At 43.1% G+C, this 20,109-nt stretch overlaps 2 protein-coding genes across 2 annotated transcripts in view; both read right to left on the bottom strand.

Annotated features, from left to right (window-relative positions):
- The window catches only part of LOC139554725 (uncharacterized), a 51,970-nt gene that overhangs the window by 8,632 nt on the left and 23,229 nt on the right, over positions 1-20,109 (bottom strand). The gene's annotated exons all lie outside the window — the stretch shown is intronic.
- LOC139554723 (uncharacterized) lies at positions 16,323-18,959 on the bottom strand. Its single transcript, XM_071367789.1, has 3 exons — positions 17,382-18,959; positions 17,162-17,237; positions 16,323-17,031 (listed from the first exon to the last, which is right to left on the bottom strand). Exons 1-3 carry the CDS (start codon positions 18,957-18,959, stop codon positions 16,925-16,927), a joined length of 1,761 nt encoding a protein of 586 aa, XP_071223890.1. The 3' UTR covers positions 16,323-16,924.

Here is a 20,109-nt window from a genome sequence, read left to right as displayed (position 1 = left end):
TTTGAAGCAAGCCGTAACGGGCCCTCTGATGAGCAAATTACATTTTAGGTGGGACTTTCCAGCCTCCAAGGGCTGTGGATATTTAAGTGATAATGCCGGAGAAGCTGGTGTTTGGAGGATATATTGGCACGGGTGTTTATAGGCCTGAGACGAAGTGCCAATACAGGTACAGGGAGTGAAGGTTTAATAACTGAAAGACATTAACCTTTCACGAGCCTCTACCCCGGGTCCGGGATCACCCCCCACCCCCCCACACACTGATTAGCATAGCTAGCATAGCTTCACAAGTAGATAGTAGCATCTAAATATCATTAAATCACAAGTCCAAGACACCAGATGAAAGATACAGATCTTGTGAATAAACCCATCATTTCTGTTTTTTAAAATGTTTTACAGGGAAGACACAATATGTAAATCTATTAGCTAACCACGTTAGCAAAAGACACCACTTTTTTTACTCCACCACTTTTTTACTCCATCAGTAGCTATCACAAATTCGGCCAAATAAAGATATAAATAGCCACTAACCAATAAAAAACCTCATCAGATGACAGTCTGATAACATATTTATGGTATAGGATAGGTTTTGTTAGAAAAAAGTGCATATTTCAGGTAGAAATCACAGTTTACAATTGCACCGACCATCACAACTCGACTAGAATTACTAAAGAGAGCAACGTGTATGACCAATTTACTCATCATAAAACATTTCATAAAAATAGACAAAGCATAGCAATGGAAAGACCCAGATCTTGTGATTTCAGACAATATTTCAGATTTTCTAAGCGTTTTACAGCGAAAACACAATAAATCGATAAGTTAGCATACCACATGTGCAAACGTTACCAGAGCATCGATTCAAGCCAAAGAGAGCTATAACGTAATCATCGCCAAAATATATAAATTTTTTCACTAACCTTCTCAGAATTCTTCCGATGACACTCCTGTAACATCATTTTACAACATACATATAGAGTTTGTTCGAAAATGTGCATATTTAGCCATACAAAACCGTGGTTATACAATGAAAATACTAGCAAATCAAGCCTCAAAATGTCGGACGTCATCTTTCAGAGTGATCTAGTTTAATCGAAAGCTAATCATATACTTGACTAAAAAATACAGGGTTGACAGGAATCGAAAGACAAATTAGTTCTTAATGCAACCGCTGATTTACATTTCTAAAATTATCCTTACTGTGCAATACAGGGTTCGCCAAGTGAAGCGATAACAAACAAAATGGCGGATTATGCGTTTAAAATATTTCGACAGAACAACGATTTATCATATTAAATATTTCTTACTATGAGGTGATTTTCCATCAGATTCTTGGGCAATGTATCCTTTCTTGGGTCTAATCTTCTTTTGGTCGATAGATGTCCTCTGTCCTTCGAAATGTCCACTAACATCGACCGAGACCCCGAAACGTGCCCAAAGCTTCAAAGTGCACGACAAAGAAATTCCTCAAAATCGCACTAAACAGATATAAATTGCTATAAAACGGTTCAAATTAACTACATTATGATGTTTTTAACAACTATAACGAGTAAAAACATGACCGGAGAAATATCACTGGCTAAACAACCATTTGGAAGGAGGCAAGTCCGATGTCCATCTTGCGTAAGACGCGCGAAGGGAAAGGACGGTACTTCCACGTTTTGTTGTTTTATAGTGGCTCTGATTGTGCAATCGACTCCATTCAAAGCGTGATGACGTACTGACACCCAGAGGAAGACGTAGGCAGTGTCGGTTTCTCCATAGCATTTACAGGCACCTTAAAACCGACCCCAGATCAGGGGTCAAAATTTCTGAAATCTGACTCCCTGTCAGGAAAAGTGCTGTAGAAGTAGTTCTGTACCACTCAGAGACAAAATTCCAACGGCTATAGAAACTAGAAAGTGTTTTCTATCCAATAATAACAATAATATGCATATTGTACGATCAAGAATTGAGCACGAGGCAGTTTAATTTGGAGACCAAAAAATGCTAATGCGGAACAGCACCCCCTATAGTTGCAAGAAGTTAAACAGAACAGGAACAGCGTCTGGACAGGAACACACAACACCAAGTAATGCGTACACAGGGAACACCACGAGGAACAGATAGATACACAGGGCAATCAACCACATGAAGGAGTCCATGTGAGTCCAATAAGCGCTGCTGCGCGTAGTGATGGTGACAGGTCCATGTACAGACGGGTAGCCTGGCGTGGAGGGGGAGGGGGAGTGGGAGCAGGCGTGACAATATCCTCCAAACACCGGCTTCGAGAATACATCAATAACAATGAGCTAATCAGGTACGATTTCACCCTGCATAAAAAATGTGCTCTCTTGTTAAGACACTATTGTTCAGAGGAGCTAGCCAACAACACAGCTAACACAATAACTTCAAACTGGAGCTGGAAAGAATGCAAACTAGCTGCCCTTCGTTTCGTTTTACCTTTTTTCAATTGACGTTTCTTTGTATAAATCCATAAAAATTATGCCAGCTGATTCATGATTTTGACTGGCTGAGAAACGCTGCCTGGCATCTCTCTTTCTCGTTCCGACTCCCGACCCCTACACGTTCATTACTATGGGACAGTTGGAGATTGTTGAATATTTGAAACAATGTTGCAAATGTCGGAGAGAGACTAATGTTTATACAAATCTCCACTGTTGAAAACTAAATGTTAGTCTAAAAGAAATGTGAGATAATGTCTAGATGCTTTTTATAGTGGAGATCAAGTTTAGGGAGAGAGAGAGAGAGAGAGACGGAACACTGGCTAGCAGACCTAATCCCCTTATTAAAGCTGAGTCTGATATTGCATCCCAAATGGCACTCTATACAGTGCACTACTTTTGACTAGACCCCTATGGGCCCTGGTCAAAAGTAATGCATTGTATAGTGAATAGGGTGCCATTTGAAATGCAGTCTGGATCTCCTCAACACAATCATACGGATGAGTTTCCCCCGTTCCACTGTGCCTGAGGTTACGGTAAAGCCACTCACATGGAGTGGGCTTACGACTGCTCCTCTTCGCCTCAGCCTCTGAGAGAGGGGCTTCCCTGCTAGGATGAATGGGCCATGATAAAGTCCTCTTTTTCAATATGTCTAAGTCCTCTTCTGAAAGTAAGTATTACTTTCTTTGTCTCCCCAAGTTAGGCAAACATAGAGTAGTCACATAAACATGTGGTGCATAAATATCATATGTCACATCATTCTAAACTCGCGTGCCAGGCTTCACGGTTCCGGATGCAGAATACATGCAAGAATATGGCAGCTGGCCGTAAGACTCACATGCTCCTGTAACTTCAAATATATACAACCTGAAGTATATACACTGAGTGCACAAAACATCAGGAACACCTTCCTAATATTTAGTTGCATCCTTTTCCCCTCTCAGATCAGCCTCAATTCGTCGGGCATGGACTCGACAAAGTCTCAAAAGCATTCCACTGGGATGCTGGTCCATGTTGACTACAATGCTTCTGTGAAGGATGTTTTTTTTCTCTTTTAACATAAATATATGCCTTATAGAAAAAGGACATGTTAATCACAAAACATAGCGTGACTGCAGAAAAGCTGTTGTTAATCTAGGGTGTCGACTGTGCAAACCACAAGGTTGAGACAAGATGGAAAAATGCTGAATAACAAGAAAACAGGAACTGAGGAATGTGTAGAAACCAACAAATCTGCTCAATCTTTACAAACACCATTCCGGACATTTGAATCCTGAGTGCTGTGTCTGGGCACCACCGATAGGCTAGCAAGTTTAAACCACGCTAAGCCTCTACTGTGACAGGCCAACTCTAAAGTTGGAACTACCTCTGTCACAGTATAAAAGAAGATGTCTGTACTATTTCAGTCAGTTCTCTGCTTTACCCTGCGTGGTGATACAGTGAACCCGTATATACGAAAATTGCATTTACCATTCTGAGCTTATGTTAAATAAAAATACTTAATGTATATTCGGTGACTTTGAATCACATTTTATCCTGATACCAGATTTGATTGACGCAACCTTTGACATGGTGACCCCGACGTGATCTGGTAAAGGACAGCAAATTGATCATTACTGTTGTCGAACGGTGTTTCTCACAAAAAAGACCGGTCAACTAAAAAAAAAAAAAAGGTAAGCAGATACCTATTGTAAATAACTAAAGATCTGCAAATTGGCATTATCCAAATGTATTTTGTGAGATATCTGTTTGATGTAAGTAACCAAATTTTATTAGTTTATATTGGTAAAAAATCATAAGGAATACATAGTGGTGAATGCAATTTTGACTGGCCAGGTATTCTATGATATAACGAATAAATGTGATGTACTGGGTGAGATGCCAAGCGTGTATGAATAAGGGTGAGATGCCCAATGGGCTATATGTCCAAAAGCATGAGTGAGGGTGGGGATTAATACAACAGTGAATGAAGTGTGTTAAGGTGAGATGCCGAGTTTGTATGGTGTAAGTTAAATGTAAGTTGAAGCTTACTGGTGTGAATGAAGATTTAGAGACGCTCAAATCGTATGAAAGAATTACACTTGATATTTCAGTAGGAGCTGGTATCAGTTTGAATGAGGTCAGGGACCTTCAGATGAGATGTCTACGTTGTATTAACTGAAACTGCCAAGTGACTGCAGTACATTAGATATTTCAGTTGGAGCTGGTATCGGTGAGAATGATTTTTAAACGGTCGCGGACCGACGGATGAGATGTCCGTAACAGAGTTATATCGTTGAATATTGAGGAGGTTTGCATGAAATACGAGAAAAGTGATACAGTAAAGTACATTAAGATTGGCCCTGAATGTATACAATTTATACATTCCCCATTGGGTGTGACTGTGATTAATTGAAATGTATATTTGGCGAAAATAACCTTGTTTTTCCCTTTTAGTTAAACATTCAATCTGATCTAACTAGTGAGTGACACAGTTAAAGTAATGTTTATATTGTTAGAATTATATTGTTAGAATTATAGAAAGTTAAGTGAGCCCATTTAAGCCCTAAAAACCTCTGTAAACGCATATCCTGATTTGAACTGTACTAATCTATTAGAACATTTGCTAAAATTACCAAACCTGTATATTCAACATTTGACAATAATTACCAAATCCGTATATTTAACCACAACGTTGAATCTAGCATTGGGTATTGTGGGAAATTGACTTTTTAACTTAATTGATGAGTATTAAGTAAGGTACATATTAGATACGGGGGACATGATACAATTTGTACATTCCCCACTGGGTGTGGCCGTGATTGACGGGTGGATTACCTTATTCTCCCGTGTCCAGTTAAATAATTACTGTTTCAGAGACATAAAAATTAGTTGAGCCCAATTTGAAACCTCAAAAGTATGTTCCTATTTAAACTTACCCCAGGAGACAAATAAAAACCCTATCATGGAGCACCAAAATGTTGAAAAAGTGTTGAAGACATTGAAATCCACCTTAGAAATAAATGGCGGTAAAGAGGGAAAGGAATGGAAAAAGAAAGGAGAAAAACTATACAGAGAGTGGATAGAGGAAGGCAGTATTAGTGCGCTTGACGGACTCCCAGTAGACGGGGAACCCGACAGGATATTGATATACCATAGAACATAGTTATAGTAATCAGATAACAGTAAGAAGCTCTGTTCCTCTTTCTGGCACACACATAGAGACCAGAAACACACCATAGAAATATATACACATAGATAGTGGTAAATGCCATAGTGACTAGGAACGGCAAGGATTTATCAAACATGGGTAGTAAATCCTCAAAGGAGGTCCCGGAATTAACCGGGGATGAGAGGTAAATCTAATTACCAAAATGGAGAAAGAAGTATGAATTTGAGAGAAGCCTAGATGTAGAAAAATTAGAATTAGTGATAAGGCAAATGCATATGGCATGAGGAGATAATATAGGGAAGTAGACAGAGAAGTAGAGGGGCTAGACACCGCTAGGGTGTGGTTGTCTGAAGCCAGAATAAGAGAGGGAGAGAGAGAGTGGACAGACAGGAATCGAATAAGTATTGCTACTCTAGGGAAAGTTAGGAAAGATTTAACCGAACTAGGACAGGATTTAGCAAACTTATTGAGAAAGGGAATAGAGGTAGAGAAAGTTGAGAGAAGTGTATAGAGACAGTCAAAAGAAAGGCGCAGATAGTCATTTGAAATAGCAGGTCGAGGGTTAAATACCTGGCTGTCTGAATCTCGGAGAAAAAAAAGAAGAAAAAAAAGGTTACAAGGTAAAGGGACATACAGAGAGAACGAGAGAGAGAGAATAAGTAGAATCCTTGCTGGGGAAACGCTTGGACCTGTAAAATAGGGCTATTTTCTGGGAATTGTCTCATCAGAGAATTATAATAATAGGGTTATTTGCGCCTCCAAATATCTCAGCCTTGGCACCGATAGACAAAAATTAATTCTGGTTGTAATTCAAATACTGATATGTTTTGCCGGGAGAGATACGGTTAGTTAGTGTTTGTTTAGGATATAAACTGAACGTTTTAATAGCTTGTTTAGGTTAAATTGAAAGACTAATCCATCCTAAATAATAGCGAGGCGATTCCGATGGAATGCGTTGTCTTGCCTAAATGGTCCGCTGGAACAACGTATTGGGAATGGAGTTGTATTTAAAATACTGAATCATAGGAGAGACATTTACCTAAATCTAATGAATTACGAGAAAATTACGATAGAGTTATGCCCATTGGAATGTTATTATTCTCATGGATTGACTGACATACGTTATAAATTTAGCGAGGTACTGTCACGTTCCTGACCTGTTTTCTGTTGTTTTTGTATGTGTTAGTCGGTCAGGGCGTGAGTGTGGGTGGGCATTCTATGTTATGTGTTTCTATGTTGGTTAATGGGTGACCTAATATGGTTCTCAATTAGAGGCAGGTGGTTTTCATCTCCTCTGATTGAGAACCATATTAAGGTAGGTGGTTTCACATTGTTTGTTGTGGGTGGTTGTCTTCCGTGTCTGTGTCTGTTTGCACCACACGGGACTGTTTCGTTTTGTTCGTTTTGTTCGTTTTTTGGTCTATTTTCCTGTTCGTGCGTTCTTCGGTTTTATGTAAGTTCTTATGTTCAGGTCAGTCTACGTCGTTTGTTGTTTTGTATCAATTCAAGTGTTCTTCGTGTTTTCGGTTTTGTTTAATAAATTACTATGTCCTATCACAACGCTGCGCCTTGGTCCAATCTCTCACCACAAGACGACCGTTACAGAACCACCCACCAAATACGGACCAAGCAGCGTGAGTTCGAGCAGTGGCCCAATACACAGGAATGGACATGGGAGGAGGTCTTGAACGGCAAGGGTTGCTACACATGGGAGGAGATCCTGGCTGGAAAGGATCGCCTCCCATGGGAACAGCTGGAGGCAGCGAGGAGAGCAGAGGCAACCGGTGAGAGGAACCGGAGGTATGAAGGTACGCGGCTAGCACGGAAGCCCGTGAAGAAACCCCAAAAATGTCTTGGGGGCGGCTAAGAGGTAGTGGGCTAAGAGGTAGTGGGCCGAGGGCAGGTAGGAGACCTGCGCCCACTTCCCAGGCTAACCGTGGAGAGCGGGAGTACGGGCAGACACCGTGTTACGCAGTAGAGCGCACGGTGTCTCCTGTACGTGTTCATAGCCCGGTGCGGGTTATTCCACCTCCCCGCACTGGTAGGGCTAGATTGGGCATTGAGCCAGGTGCCATGAAGCCGGCTCAACGCGTCTGGTCTCCAGTGCGTCTCCTCGGGCCGGCATACATGGCACCAGCCTTACGCATGGTGTCCCCGGTTCGCCTACATAGCCCGGTGCGGGTTATTCCACCTCCCCGCACTGGTCGGGCGACGGGGAGCATTCAACCAGGTAAGGTTGGGCAGGCTTGGTGCTCAAGGGAGCCAGTACGCCTGCACGGTCCGGTATATCCGGCGCCACCTTCCCGCCCTAGCCCAGTACCACCAGTGCCTACTCCACGCACCAGGCTTCCAGTGCGTTTCCAGAGCCCTGTTCCTCCTCCACGCACTCTCCCTGTGGTGCGTGTCTCCAGCCCAGTGCCTCCAGTTCCGGCACCACGCACCAGGCCTACTGTGCGCCTCAGCAGGTCAGAGTCGGCCGTCTGCCCAACGCCGCCTGCGATGCTTGCCTGCCCAGCGCTGTCTGAACTGTCTGCCTGCCCAGCGCTGTCCGTCTGTCCCGAGCCGTCAGAGCTGCCCGTCTGTCCCGAGCTTTCAGAGCCGTCCAGCCAGGACCAGCCAGAGCCGTCCAGCCAGGACCAGCCAGAGCCGTCCAGCCAGGACCAGCCAGAGCCGTCCAGCCAGGACCAGCCAGAGCCGTCCAGCCAGGACCAGCCAGAGCCGTCCAGCCAGGACCAGCCAGGACCAGCCAGAGCCGTCCAGCCAGAGCCTTCCGCCAGCCAGGATCAGCCAGAGCCTTCCGCCAGCCAGGATCAGCCAGAGCCTACCGCCAGCCAGGATCAGCCAGAGCCTTCCGCCAGCCAGGATCAGCCAGAGCCTTCCGCCAGCCAGGATCAGCCAGAGCCTTCCGCCAGCCAGGATCAGCCAGAGCCTTCCGCCAGCCAGGATCAGCCAGAGCCTTCCGCCAGCCAGGATCAGCCAGAGCCTTCCAGCCAGGATCCGCCAGAGCCGGCCAGCCAGGATCCGCCAGAGCCAGCCAGCCAGGATCCGCCAGCCAGCCAGGATCCGCCAGAGCCAGCCAGCCAGGATCCGCCCCTCAGTCCGGAGCTGCCCCTTATCCCGGTGCTGCCCCTTATCCCGGTGCTGCCCCTTGTCCCGGTGCTGCCCCTTGTCCCGGTGCTGCCCCTCAGTCCGGAGCTGCCGTCCTTCAGTCCGGAGCTGCAGTCCTTCAGTCCGGAGCTGCCCCTTATCCCGGTTCTGCCCCTTATCCCGGTGTTGCCCCTTAATTTAGGTGGGTTGAATAGGAGGGTGGTCATTCGGAAGGGGATACGGAAGCTGGGATTGACTATGGTGGGGTGGGGACCTCGCCCAGAGCCTGAACCACCACCGTGGTCAGATGCCCACCCAGACCCTCCCCTAGACTTTTGGTGGTGCGTCCGGAGTACGCACCTTGAGGGGGGGGTTATGTCACGTTCCTGACCTGTTTTCTGTTGTTTTTGTATGTGTTAGTCGGTCAGGGCGTGAGTGTGGGTGGGCATTCTATGTTATGTGTTGCTATGTTGGTTAATGGGTGACCTGATATGGTTCTCAATTAGAGGCAGGTGGTTTTCATCTCCTCTGATTGAGAACCATATTAAGGTAGGTGGTTTCACATTGTTTGTTGTGGGTGGTTGTCTTCCGTGTCTGTTTGCACCACACGGGACTGTTTCGTTTTGTTCGTTCGGTTTTTGTGTAGTCTATTTTCCTGTTTGTGCGTTCTTCGGTTTTATGTCAGTTCCTATGTTCAGGTCAGTCTACGTCATTTGTTGTTTTGTATCAATTCAAGTGTTCTTCGTGTTTTCGGTTTTGTTTAATAAATTACTATGTCCTATCACAACGCTGCGCCTTGGTCCAATCTCTCACCACAAGACGACCGTTACAGGTACATGGTGTTTTAAAAAGTTGGAGTAGAGAAAGTTGGAAAGCTTGCGATAGACTTAAAGGTTTGGTTGTTGCTAACTAACGTTGTGATATCATTGAGTACTAACGTAAAACTGTGTCATAAAGTAGAATACACCATAACGGTACGCAAATGGATTGGTTCCCTGACCGGTTTGGGTTCTTTATTTTGTTTAATGTAGTAAGGAACACTTCTTTGAAGTGGTGGTATGACTTATGACTTCTATCATAACTTTCCATTGTGGTCTGATCAGCCACATTGGAAAGCCATTTGGATGGAGAATCTAAGGTCATTGGTAATACTGAGTTTAAGGTAATTTAATACAACAAGGTGGTGAAATTGATATTATAGTGTATTATATTTTCTTAGATGAATACGGTGAGAAAATTAGTTAGGATACATTTTTTTTTTAAAGGTAGACTCATGTTAAGTATTTAGAACATATTTTAAGCCAACAGGGCAGGAAAAAAGATGAAGGTAGAAAAATAGTGATTTTATAAACATTAAATTTAATTATGAAAAGAAAAATGTTGCAGTTCTTAGGGATGGTAAATTACTGTAGATAATGGATCCCATACTATGCAATATTGATAGGATCGAGATAGGTTAAATAAGGTTATGTAAGGACTTTAGAAACTGCCACCATGCCATATGTTTTTTAATTCCATGAGTTCAGTGAGACACTTAGTTAATGTTTGGAAACAACACATAGTTGTTACTGACTGATGAGACAGACAAGCTACAGACAGATAGGGGAAAGGGCAGACAGAGGGGCCCTCCCCGCACTGCTGAGACCTTGAAGGTTTGAGAGCAGAGAGGAGAAAGTTTAGCACAACAGGCTGAAATAGTAGCATTGACTAGGGCCTGTGAAATAAAAAAGGAGACCATACAAAGCAGCACAGAACTCTTAAAAGTAGATAAGACACTTGACAGAGAATTGCTAGATTTGCGCCAGTATTGATACAAGGGCGGAGCCATGTATCAAAAGGGGGATGGAATAGGGCACTTTGTGGTGTGGCCTATTAGTTAATAATAATAAATAAAAAATGTATATATATATAGCGTTCCCAACTTACTTGGCGGACACGAGTATGGTAACTGAAATATTAGGTCAAGATATTATCCCTAGAATTGGTTTACTAGGATAATAATGGAGGACATTCTAGCTAATCAGATAGAACAAATAGAATGACAGAGTTAGGGACAAGAACAAGTAGGCAAAGAAGAAGATATAATCAGATAGAATAAATGAGAAATTGTTTGTTAACCAAACCTGTATGTCCAAGATTTTATGCACTACAGGTGAATTACAGGAAAAGGTGATTCATGCAATCCAGTCCATGAGAAGAATATGTGGAATGCAGCCCCGTTGGGAGGGGCCATACCAAGTATTCCTGGTGACAGCCTTTGCGGTGAGAATAGCTGAAAGAGCTACCTGGGGGCATATCACACATTGTATTAGGGTAAGACACACTGACACTGTCGAACAATCACAGGGGTAGGAGCAGAACCAGAACCAACAGTGTACTGGGGGCCAACTCTCTACTGAAGATTCCCTTACACCCGACCTTTCCCCGCTGTGAGCGTTCATAGAAGTGAAAGTGTGGCTTGGCCTCTGGCTGATGATGTGTTCTCTGGGAGAGGCTTTACAGAATGGTTGTTCTGAGCTGTCTGATTGTGGGAGCCGTATTCCTGATACACCTTGAGCCCCCGAGAAGGCTAAAGAGGGTAACCTGACCCATAGTTTAGACGATGAGGATTTTGTATTAACCAAGCATGAAGGATCATTTAATCTGGATAAGCAGGGAAGAAATTGAGATATTTGTGGAACCAGGAGAATTGAGCCAAAATGTTTGGTTTTAACACCTGTGTATAGGAGGGTGCCAGTGTACCTGTGTAATGGGCATGGGTGTGCTTATTGGGATTACATGATTACAAATACGGGTCCTTATTGGGAATGGAGGAGGGGTTACCCGTACAGCATAGGGGACCCGACAAAAGTAGACAGGTTTTCCATTATCTGGGGAAGGGGTGAGGGGCAGTCTGATGTTTGTAAAGGTGATGAAATCCTACTAACCATCAAGTCTATTAAGCTCTCCGATGCAGGTACCTATACCCTGGGATTGGAAAGAAACGGGGCGGATACGATGGGAATGTTCACCATAACCGTGCTGCCAAAACCGCCACCAGCTCCCACTGGACATGGACAGGTGAACTACTCCACCACTCCAGGTCCAACTCTAAATCCACCAACTAAAATATTGAACCCGGTGCAGGTAATAAATGTTAAGGATATCACAGACAGTGACCAATTAGGCACTGAAACTGATTATGAGGGGAGGGAAAATATGTGGTTAGACTACATGAGGTATACAGCTAAAACACTCAACAGAAAAGACTGTGTAATCTGTGGGCATGCTAGACCTGTTCTGGCTACACACCCTTTTGCTCTAGGCACAAATTCCAGGCACTAAACCGGAATGATGGCCTGTGGTACTTATTGCCCATTATTGGCCCAGCCATTGTTGATGCTAAACAAACTGCCTGGATCAATTATATCTATTACAATCAGCAACGTTTTGTTAATTACACCCACACTGCACTCACAGGTATGGCTGAACAATTGGAGGCTACCTCTAGAACTGCCAGGCAGAATAGGCTAGCTTTGGACATGCTCCTTGCCAGTCAGGGAGGGGTCTGTAAAATGTTTGGGGAACAATGCTGTACTTTCATCCCTAATAACACCAGCGCTGATGGAAGCATTTCAAAAGCTCTAAGTGGTCTAAATAAACAATCTGTGGAAATGAAGGGCTTGGCTGGAGTGGAGTGGAGGAGGGGGGACTGTTCTCCTGGCTGGGTGGTTGGTTTGGTAAGTACACTGCATTGATGGTTACTGGATTTCTGACCCTCATTGTTGTATTCCTTATGCTGATGCGCTTGCATCATACCCTGTTTGAAGAAATCTATTACAGATGTGGCGCGGGCTTCAGGTATGATGCCATTGCTTGAGGCTCCGGAAGGAGACCCTGACACTGAGTCTAACTTCCGGAGAAAAATGGGGCTGACTGAGGATGATCCTTGGTTCGCTGTGGGTGAGGTTGTGGAATGAAAAAGTTGATAATCAGTAGCTTAATGTAACTAACATACATGTAAGAACTTGTCCTCCCTTATGTGAAGGTTTAAAGATCCTGGGTGGCAAGGAGCCCACCTGGTACAAGATAGGTGTAACAGGGAGGACCAGATGGTTTTAATGTTTTCTACAAACATACTCTGTGTGTTTTCTAATATCAATAATGTTGTTTTTGGTGAGTGACACCCTTGCGGGTGTCAAAAGAGGGAATCATAAAAACACCAATAAAAAAGAGCTGTGTTCTGAATGGTCTTTAAGGGTTTAAAGTTCCCGGGTTTAACTACAACCTGGTATGTGTGTCTCGATCATTGAACGTGATGGTATCTTTTTCTTAGTATTTACACCCGCGAGGGGTGTAAAAAGGGGGATTGTGAAGGATGTTTTTTTTCTCTTTTAACATGAATATATGCCTTATAGAAAAAGGACATGTTAATCACAAAACATAGCGTGACTGCAGAAAAGCTGTTGTTAACTTCTTGTCAATATGGGGGCGTTGTTTCCACTTTGGAAAAAATCGTGCCCAAATTAAACTGCCTCGTACTCTATTCTAGATCGTACAATATGCATATTATTATTACTATTGGATAGAAAACACTCAAGTTTCTAAAACTGTTTGAATTATATCTGTGAGTAAAACACAGAACTCATTTTGCAGCAAACTTCCAGACAGGAAGTGAAAAATCTGAAAACGATGCTCTGTTCCAGGGCCTGCCTATTGAATTGCCTTATATTTATGGATATGCATGCACTGCATACGCCTTCCACTAGATGTCAACAGGCAGTGGAAGGTGGAATGGGGTGTCTAGCTTGATCTGAGGTCGAACAAGAGCTCTTGGAATGACGTGTCCAGAATTTCCTTTCTCTACCTAGGCGCGGGAAGCACCTCCATATTGTCTTATGATAAGCGTTCGGTATACACGGCTAATATCTCCGGCTTTGTTTTTATTTGATACATATTAGAAAAACATCATAAAGTAGGTTTTTTCAACCGAGTTTCATCAGTTTATTCAACGTTTAATGGGACTTTTGGAGTTTTCCGTTCTCTGCGTCGAGAGAAATCGGGAACGTCATCAACATTGGCTAGCCTTGTGGAGCGAATTCGACAGGAGAGAAGGACATTCTAAAACCAAACAAATATTTATTCTGGACAAAGGACTCCTTGTACAAGATTCTGATGGAAGCTCAGCAAAAGTAAGAACAATTTATGATGTTATTTCGTATTTCTGTGGAAAATGTTGAGTCCTATTATCCGCGTTTTGGCGGGCGCTGTCTCGCTATAACGTAAGCTGTTTGTTATGGTAAAGTTATTTTTAAAAATCTAACACGGCGGTTGCATTAAGAACTAGTGTATCTTTCATTTGCTGTCCAACATGTATTTTTTAGTAAAGTTTATGATGAGTTCTTTGGTCAGATTAGGTGAGTGTCCAAAATAGCTCCGGACAATTTGGTGAATCGATGCTACATACTCACAATGTATAACCACGGTTTGCAGCTCTAAATATGCACATTTTCGAACAAAACATAAGTGTATTGTATAACCTGATGTTATAAGACTGTCATCTGATGAAGTTGGTCAAGGTTAGTGATTAATTTTATATCTTTTGCTGGTTTTTGCGATTGCTACCTTTTGCCGCTAATAAATGCATTTGTGTGTTTGGCTATTGTGGTAAGCTAATATAATGCTATATTGTGTTTTTGCTGTAAAACACTTAAAAAATCGGAAATATTGGCTGGATTCACAAGATGTTTATCTTTCATTTGCTGTACACCATGTATTTTTCATAAATGTTTTATGATGAGTATTTAGGTATTTCACGTTGCTCTCTGTAATTATTCTGGCTGCTATGGTGATATTTTTGATGGTAACTGCAATGTAAAACTATGATTTATACCTCAAATATGCACATTTTCGAACAAAACATAAATTTATTGTATAACATGTTATAAGACTGTCATCTGATGAAGTTGTTTCTTGGTTAGTGACTAATTATATCTCTATTTGGTCGGTTTTGTGATAGCTACCTATGCGGTAGAAAAATTGTGAAAATATGCGGTTGAGTCTTTTGCTATTGTGGTTAGCTAATATAAATACAAATTGTGTTTTCGCTGTAAAACATTTTAAAAATCGGAAATGATGGCTGGATTCACAAGATGTTTATCTTTCATTTGCTGTATTGGACTTTGCTGTATTGGACTTTGCACAGTGTCGACTGGTTGAGGTTGAGACAAGATGGAAAAATGCTGAATAACAAGAAAACAGGAACTGAGGAATGTGTAGAAACCAACAAATCAGCTCAATCTTCACAAACACCATTCCGGACATTTGAATCCTGAGTGCTGTGTCTGGGCACCACCGATAGGCTAGCAAGTTTAAACCACGCTAAGCCTCTACTGTGACAGGCCAACTCTAAAGTTGGAACTACCTCTGTCACAGTATAAAAGAAGATGTCTGTACTATTTCAGTCAGTTCTCTGCTTTACCCTGCGTGGTGATACAGTGAACCCGTATATACGAAAATTGCATTTACCATTCTGAGCTTATGTTAAATAAAAATACTTAAAGTATATTCGGTGACTTTGAATCACATTTTATCCTGATACCAGATTTGATTGATGCAACCTTTGACACTTCCCACAGTTGTGTCAAGCTGGCTGGATGTCCTTTGGTTGGTGGACCAATCTTGATACACACGGGACAATGTTGAGCGTCAAAAACCCAGAAGCGTTGCAGTTCTTGACAAACTCAAATCGGTGTGCCTGGCACATACTACCACACCCCATTCAAAGGCACTTCAATACTTTGTCTTCCCCATTCACCCTCTGAATGGCACACATACACAATCCATGTCTCAATAGTCTCAAGGCTTAAAAATCCTTCACTATCCTGTCTCCTCCTCTTCATCTACACTGTGAAATCAATAAGGGATCATAGCTTTCACCTGGATTCACCTGGTCCATCTATGTCATGGGAAGAGCACTCATGTTTTGTACACCCAGTGTATATTACACTGCTTTAATACTGCTAATTAATTTGGCAGACAGCAATGTTGTATTTCACACTAGAAACTCTGAATTCAATATACTGTATATGATTCATCAAGCCCTTCTCTGCCAAGGCAGAGTTAGAGGAAGATGTAAGTACGCATTTCACCTGTTCTACTCAGCGCATGGGATAAATACATTGATTCGATTTTCTGATAGGAAAGGCCTCAAGATGGCAACAAATATATTCTACCTCTTTCAGGGCCGTGCCAATTAAATAAATATGTGAATGTCATGCAACTTCAGACCTTCTAACACCAATATAGCTTTTGTTGAGCAAGCAAATATCGCCATCAAGTTGACATACATCAATTCACTTATACTCATTTACATTATTTCTACTATAATATAAAGCTCCATAATGAATATCTTAATACTGCACTATGGATACCATTATATACCCTTATAGAAGTCATAAAATGACTAAGCCTAGTTCATACCCTTCGTGTGCAACACAAGAACGCTTCACAAAATGCTGATCCTGCGTTCTTGTGTAGAGTGTTTTTTGTGTAGCTGCTTGTAGTTATTTATTGTGTACGTATGTAGGGTATAAACTACGCTTTAGTCCCATGTCATCAAATGAATACCTAAATTAAAATGAACAATTATGAAAGATACAATATTAATCAAAATCTGCAATACAAATGGTTTATTAAAACATCCATTAAAAAGTATGTAAGTGATTGAAAAATAAAATACATAGTTCCTCAAAGCCCAAAAGGTTTAGCACCACTTTCCTAATCGGAAGAGTAGAAGCTGCTGTCGGCCTACCCTCCTTGTAATTCTTTAATTTAGGCTAAATATCTACATCAAATGTAGAGGCTGCAATGGACGTGGATCAATGATTACAATAGGGAGATGGCATCACATCTAAATTGGTTGGGCTTCTTAGCTTATCTTCCTAATCACAGGAGAAGCTGTAGATGTCTGAATGACATTTAGAAGCTCACATTCCTAGTTACAGGAGTGGGAGCTAATAAGGGATCAAAAGACCCAGATGGAATTTTGGTGTTGAGTAGCCTATAGTGGATCTTCCTTAAGGAGTATAAACTAATGGTAAGCTAGTCCACTGACAGCCTGGTTCAAATAGAGCAGCATTAGGGGACTCAAAATGAAAACAGAAATGAACAACAAAAATAAAAATGTTGTATTGAGGCCAGTTGTGGTGTTCTCCTCAGATGTAGCCTGGCAAAAGCAACTGACATGGGCTGCACGTCATCCAGGCTATCCATCAGAGGACCCAGAGGACTTGCAGGTGACCAAGCGTTTCCAGGCCTTCTGGACTCCCCAGAAGAAGCCCCGGATGCCTTTCCTCATCTTGGATAATTTAACTGGCAAGAAGATGAAAATATGTAAGAATTTCAGATGGACAATTGTCTGATAAAACAATAATTTATTACTTCTTTATACTTCTTTATATATAATTGTCCCATAAGAACATTTCCCCCCAGGAACACTCACTCATAGGTGGAGAATCCACAGCAATGTACATCTCTGGCTGTTCTGTAGTGTCTTTAAGGACAATGCTCATCTTGGACTGTGATCAGAATTCAAAGATGCACAATTAAACATCAATTTCACTTCCTTTACATATTCCTATAATTATACAACTATATTTACTGGTGCCGATATCAAAAAGCACAACCAATGACCATTCAAGAGTAATCTGAGCTTGTCTTACCTTTCTGCCGGTGGCATAATGCACCCCCTCAGATTCCGCATCCTCCACATCATCACTGCATGACTCTTCAAGGTCTGAGGTCTCGTGGTCATATGGGTTGGGCAGTGAGGGTTTCAAGATGGCCAGTAGCTTGTGGGAAACAATGTCAGAGACAATGGAAAGCATCTCCTGATCCTCAAATAAATCGTCAATTTTCAAGGAGCGTTTCAGACGCTTGACCTTCCCAAGGTCAGTGTATATGGCATCTGCCAGCTTCGATGTCATTTCAGAATTGAAACTTTTTTGCTGGCTTTCCATTTCCTCAATCAGATATTTGGCCACCTCATCATCAAACAATCGGATCAGCTCAGTCACCAGATCACTGATCTGGATGCGCTGACGATTGTTGGTCCTTTTTGGCATACGGCATATCTTCTTGACAAGCTTCATCAGGACTTCTTCAAATATAAGCTCCCTAATGAAGCTGCTGGAACCGGATGTCACTTGATCCACAGTGGACCACTCCGGCTGTTCAATCTCCGTCTTGATGCTGCTCTGCTCAGCTTTCTTATTCAAAGATTGACGGGTTGTCATTTCATTAAACAAGGCTGTCAATTCTTTCAAGTTGAGTGTAGATTCCAGATTTTTGCTGCCTTGAAGTTTGGATGGTGCATCCATAATTCCGTTCGTGACAAGACAGACAATGTCCTTGTGCAGCTTGGGTGCCTTGTGGCACAGTATCTTCTGTAGGGCTTCCTCTGTGCCATAGCGTTGCATCAACTTTCTATGCACAGACAGCACCAACTGAAAGATGTCTGTTGCCTTCAGGCAGACATTTGCTTCCCTCCACCTGTTAGTCACCCTCACCCACAGAGCACTGGACAGCTTGTTGGTCACATCCTCAACTAGGGTCCAGCTGACCAGTTTATCCTGGGTCCGAGGAACAATCAGAGCGCGCAGCCGGACAATGATATCCATCACCGCCTCTACGTGAACAATAATATACACCGGTTGGGATGCCTTCACCTCAGCCGAGCCACATCGGCTCTTAACCGTGACCTTGTCCTGGTCTGTCCTTAGGCAGATGTCTGAGGAGAGCGGCCGGACAGAGACTTTGGGTACGATTGAACACAGACGGTTGACTTCCCTGGTGACTGCACTCGCAATGGCTGTTGTCATCTCCCCACTGCCGCGCCTCAAAGCTCGCCTCAGAGCATCAGGAGAGCCCATGTGCTCCTCCAGCTCTTTGCAGAGGGCACTTACAATCCTTGCACTTGAGGGGCGGGAGTACGGCGTCTTGAGATCCTTGGTCATTTCCAATGCTGAGGTAACGTCTGGGGAATCGGACATGTCCCGAAGGACAGAAACCACCATGTCCATTGCCGCATCAGAGAGAGTGGTGGTTGGGGATGACACAGGTGATGCAAAGTCCTCTGAGTCAAGCTCATACCCATGAAGCAGCTTGGTGATCAGGTCTACAACCACCTCTGGTTTGGAATGTAGACTGGGAGAGTCCTTGTCGGAGGTCTCAATCATATAGGATTCAATTTCACTCAAAGCCCCTCTGACCATAATGTTTGTCTCAGTCATCGGGTACATTGTTCTCTTTGAGAGGTTTGATACCTGCCTCACACAGCTCTTTTACATGGATGTTCTCGGAAGACATCACTGCTTCTTGAATAGTAGGTGGTTGATTGGCTATGGTTGTAGCCATGATTGTCCTGACCATCAGAGGACAAAGCTTTGCAACCAGTTCATACTGTAGCTTAAAGTTCTCAGAGCGGCTGTCGTTCATGGGTACCTCAGGGATGTCAAGGCCCTGAAATAGCATCTTCCGTACCAGTTTGCCCACTACACCCTCCAGTAGGCAATTAGTAGGGCTCGGGGTCTCATTCCCTCTGCCACTGGTGCTGGAAGGTAATTCTTGCTTCTTGTGAAGGCCATGAATGGCCTCACTTTGCGCAATACAACCCTCAACAGGCAACTCCTCCACTGCAATCGTGTGCACAACCACATTGACATCGTTGGTGTGGGGTTCAATCAAAAGCTTCTTATAGGTTGGGTCTGTGACATATTGTAAAACACCCCCGCCTGTCTTTAAGTTCTGAGCTTCATCTCTAAATGTCCTATCCAGGAGACACAATACTGACTCAGATAGTGGGTCAGTGAACTCCTGGAGCTCTAGGCTGCTCTCAACTTCGAAGGGGCTGAGGCTGCAGCTGATCTGGGAGCTGTAATAAGAAGCTTGCAGCTCTCTCTTGGACTCCAATGTGTCATGCAACTTTGGATATAAGGCATCTGCAATGGAGTCTGTGAGCCGCTCATCCAAATTAACAGAGAAAATATTATTCAGGCTTTTGTTGGAAGCCTCCTCTTTGGTTTTCCTCAGGATGTCCCGCACAGCTTCCCTTGGGGCAGAACCAGAAGTGCAAACATGTCCATTGGATGGTGTCTGGGTGCCAGTAAGGGATTCCTTGATCAAGAAACTCTGGAGTTCGGTGGCCACTTCCTTAGACATCTCCCTTCTGATCTTCAGAACAGCAGGTGTCAGTGTAGCTTTCTCTGAGGTCAAAGGTGTCAGAACTCTGGTCAAAGTTGAGGGGCATCTGAGATGATCACCCAGACCCTCTAAGTCATCAGAGCAGGACACCTTGGCAACTTGAAATAAAACCAAACTAATAAGGTTCTGAGCCACAGCAGATGATTTTGCTGATGCTGCCTGGAGTGTCTCTAAACTAACCTGATTGGA

This window comes from Salvelinus alpinus, chromosome 26 (assembly GCF_045679555.1).
Source record: "Salvelinus alpinus chromosome 26, SLU_Salpinus.1, whole genome shotgun sequence".
Lineage (NCBI taxonomy): Eukaryota > Metazoa > Chordata > Actinopteri > Salmoniformes > Salmonidae > Salvelinus > Salvelinus alpinus.
This window is presented reverse-complemented; position numbering and strand designations above follow the sequence as displayed.

What these genes read in the sequence shown, in the direction of transcription:
- LOC139554723 (XM_071367789.1), bottom strand. Translation starts at nt 18,959, where the DNA reads ATGTACCCGATGACTGAGACAAACATTATGGTCAGAGGGGCTTTGAGT. An exon ending in ATTATGCCACCGGCAGAAAG is followed by an intron (nt 17,238 to 17,381) that starts GTAAGACAAGCT and finishes TTCTGATCACAG; the next exon opens with TCCAAGATGAGCATTGTCCT. An exon ending in TGTGGATTCTCCACCTATGA is followed by an intron (nt 17,032 to 17,161) that starts GTGAGTGTTCCT and finishes TCTTCTTGCCAG; the next exon opens with TTAAATTATCCAAGATGAGG.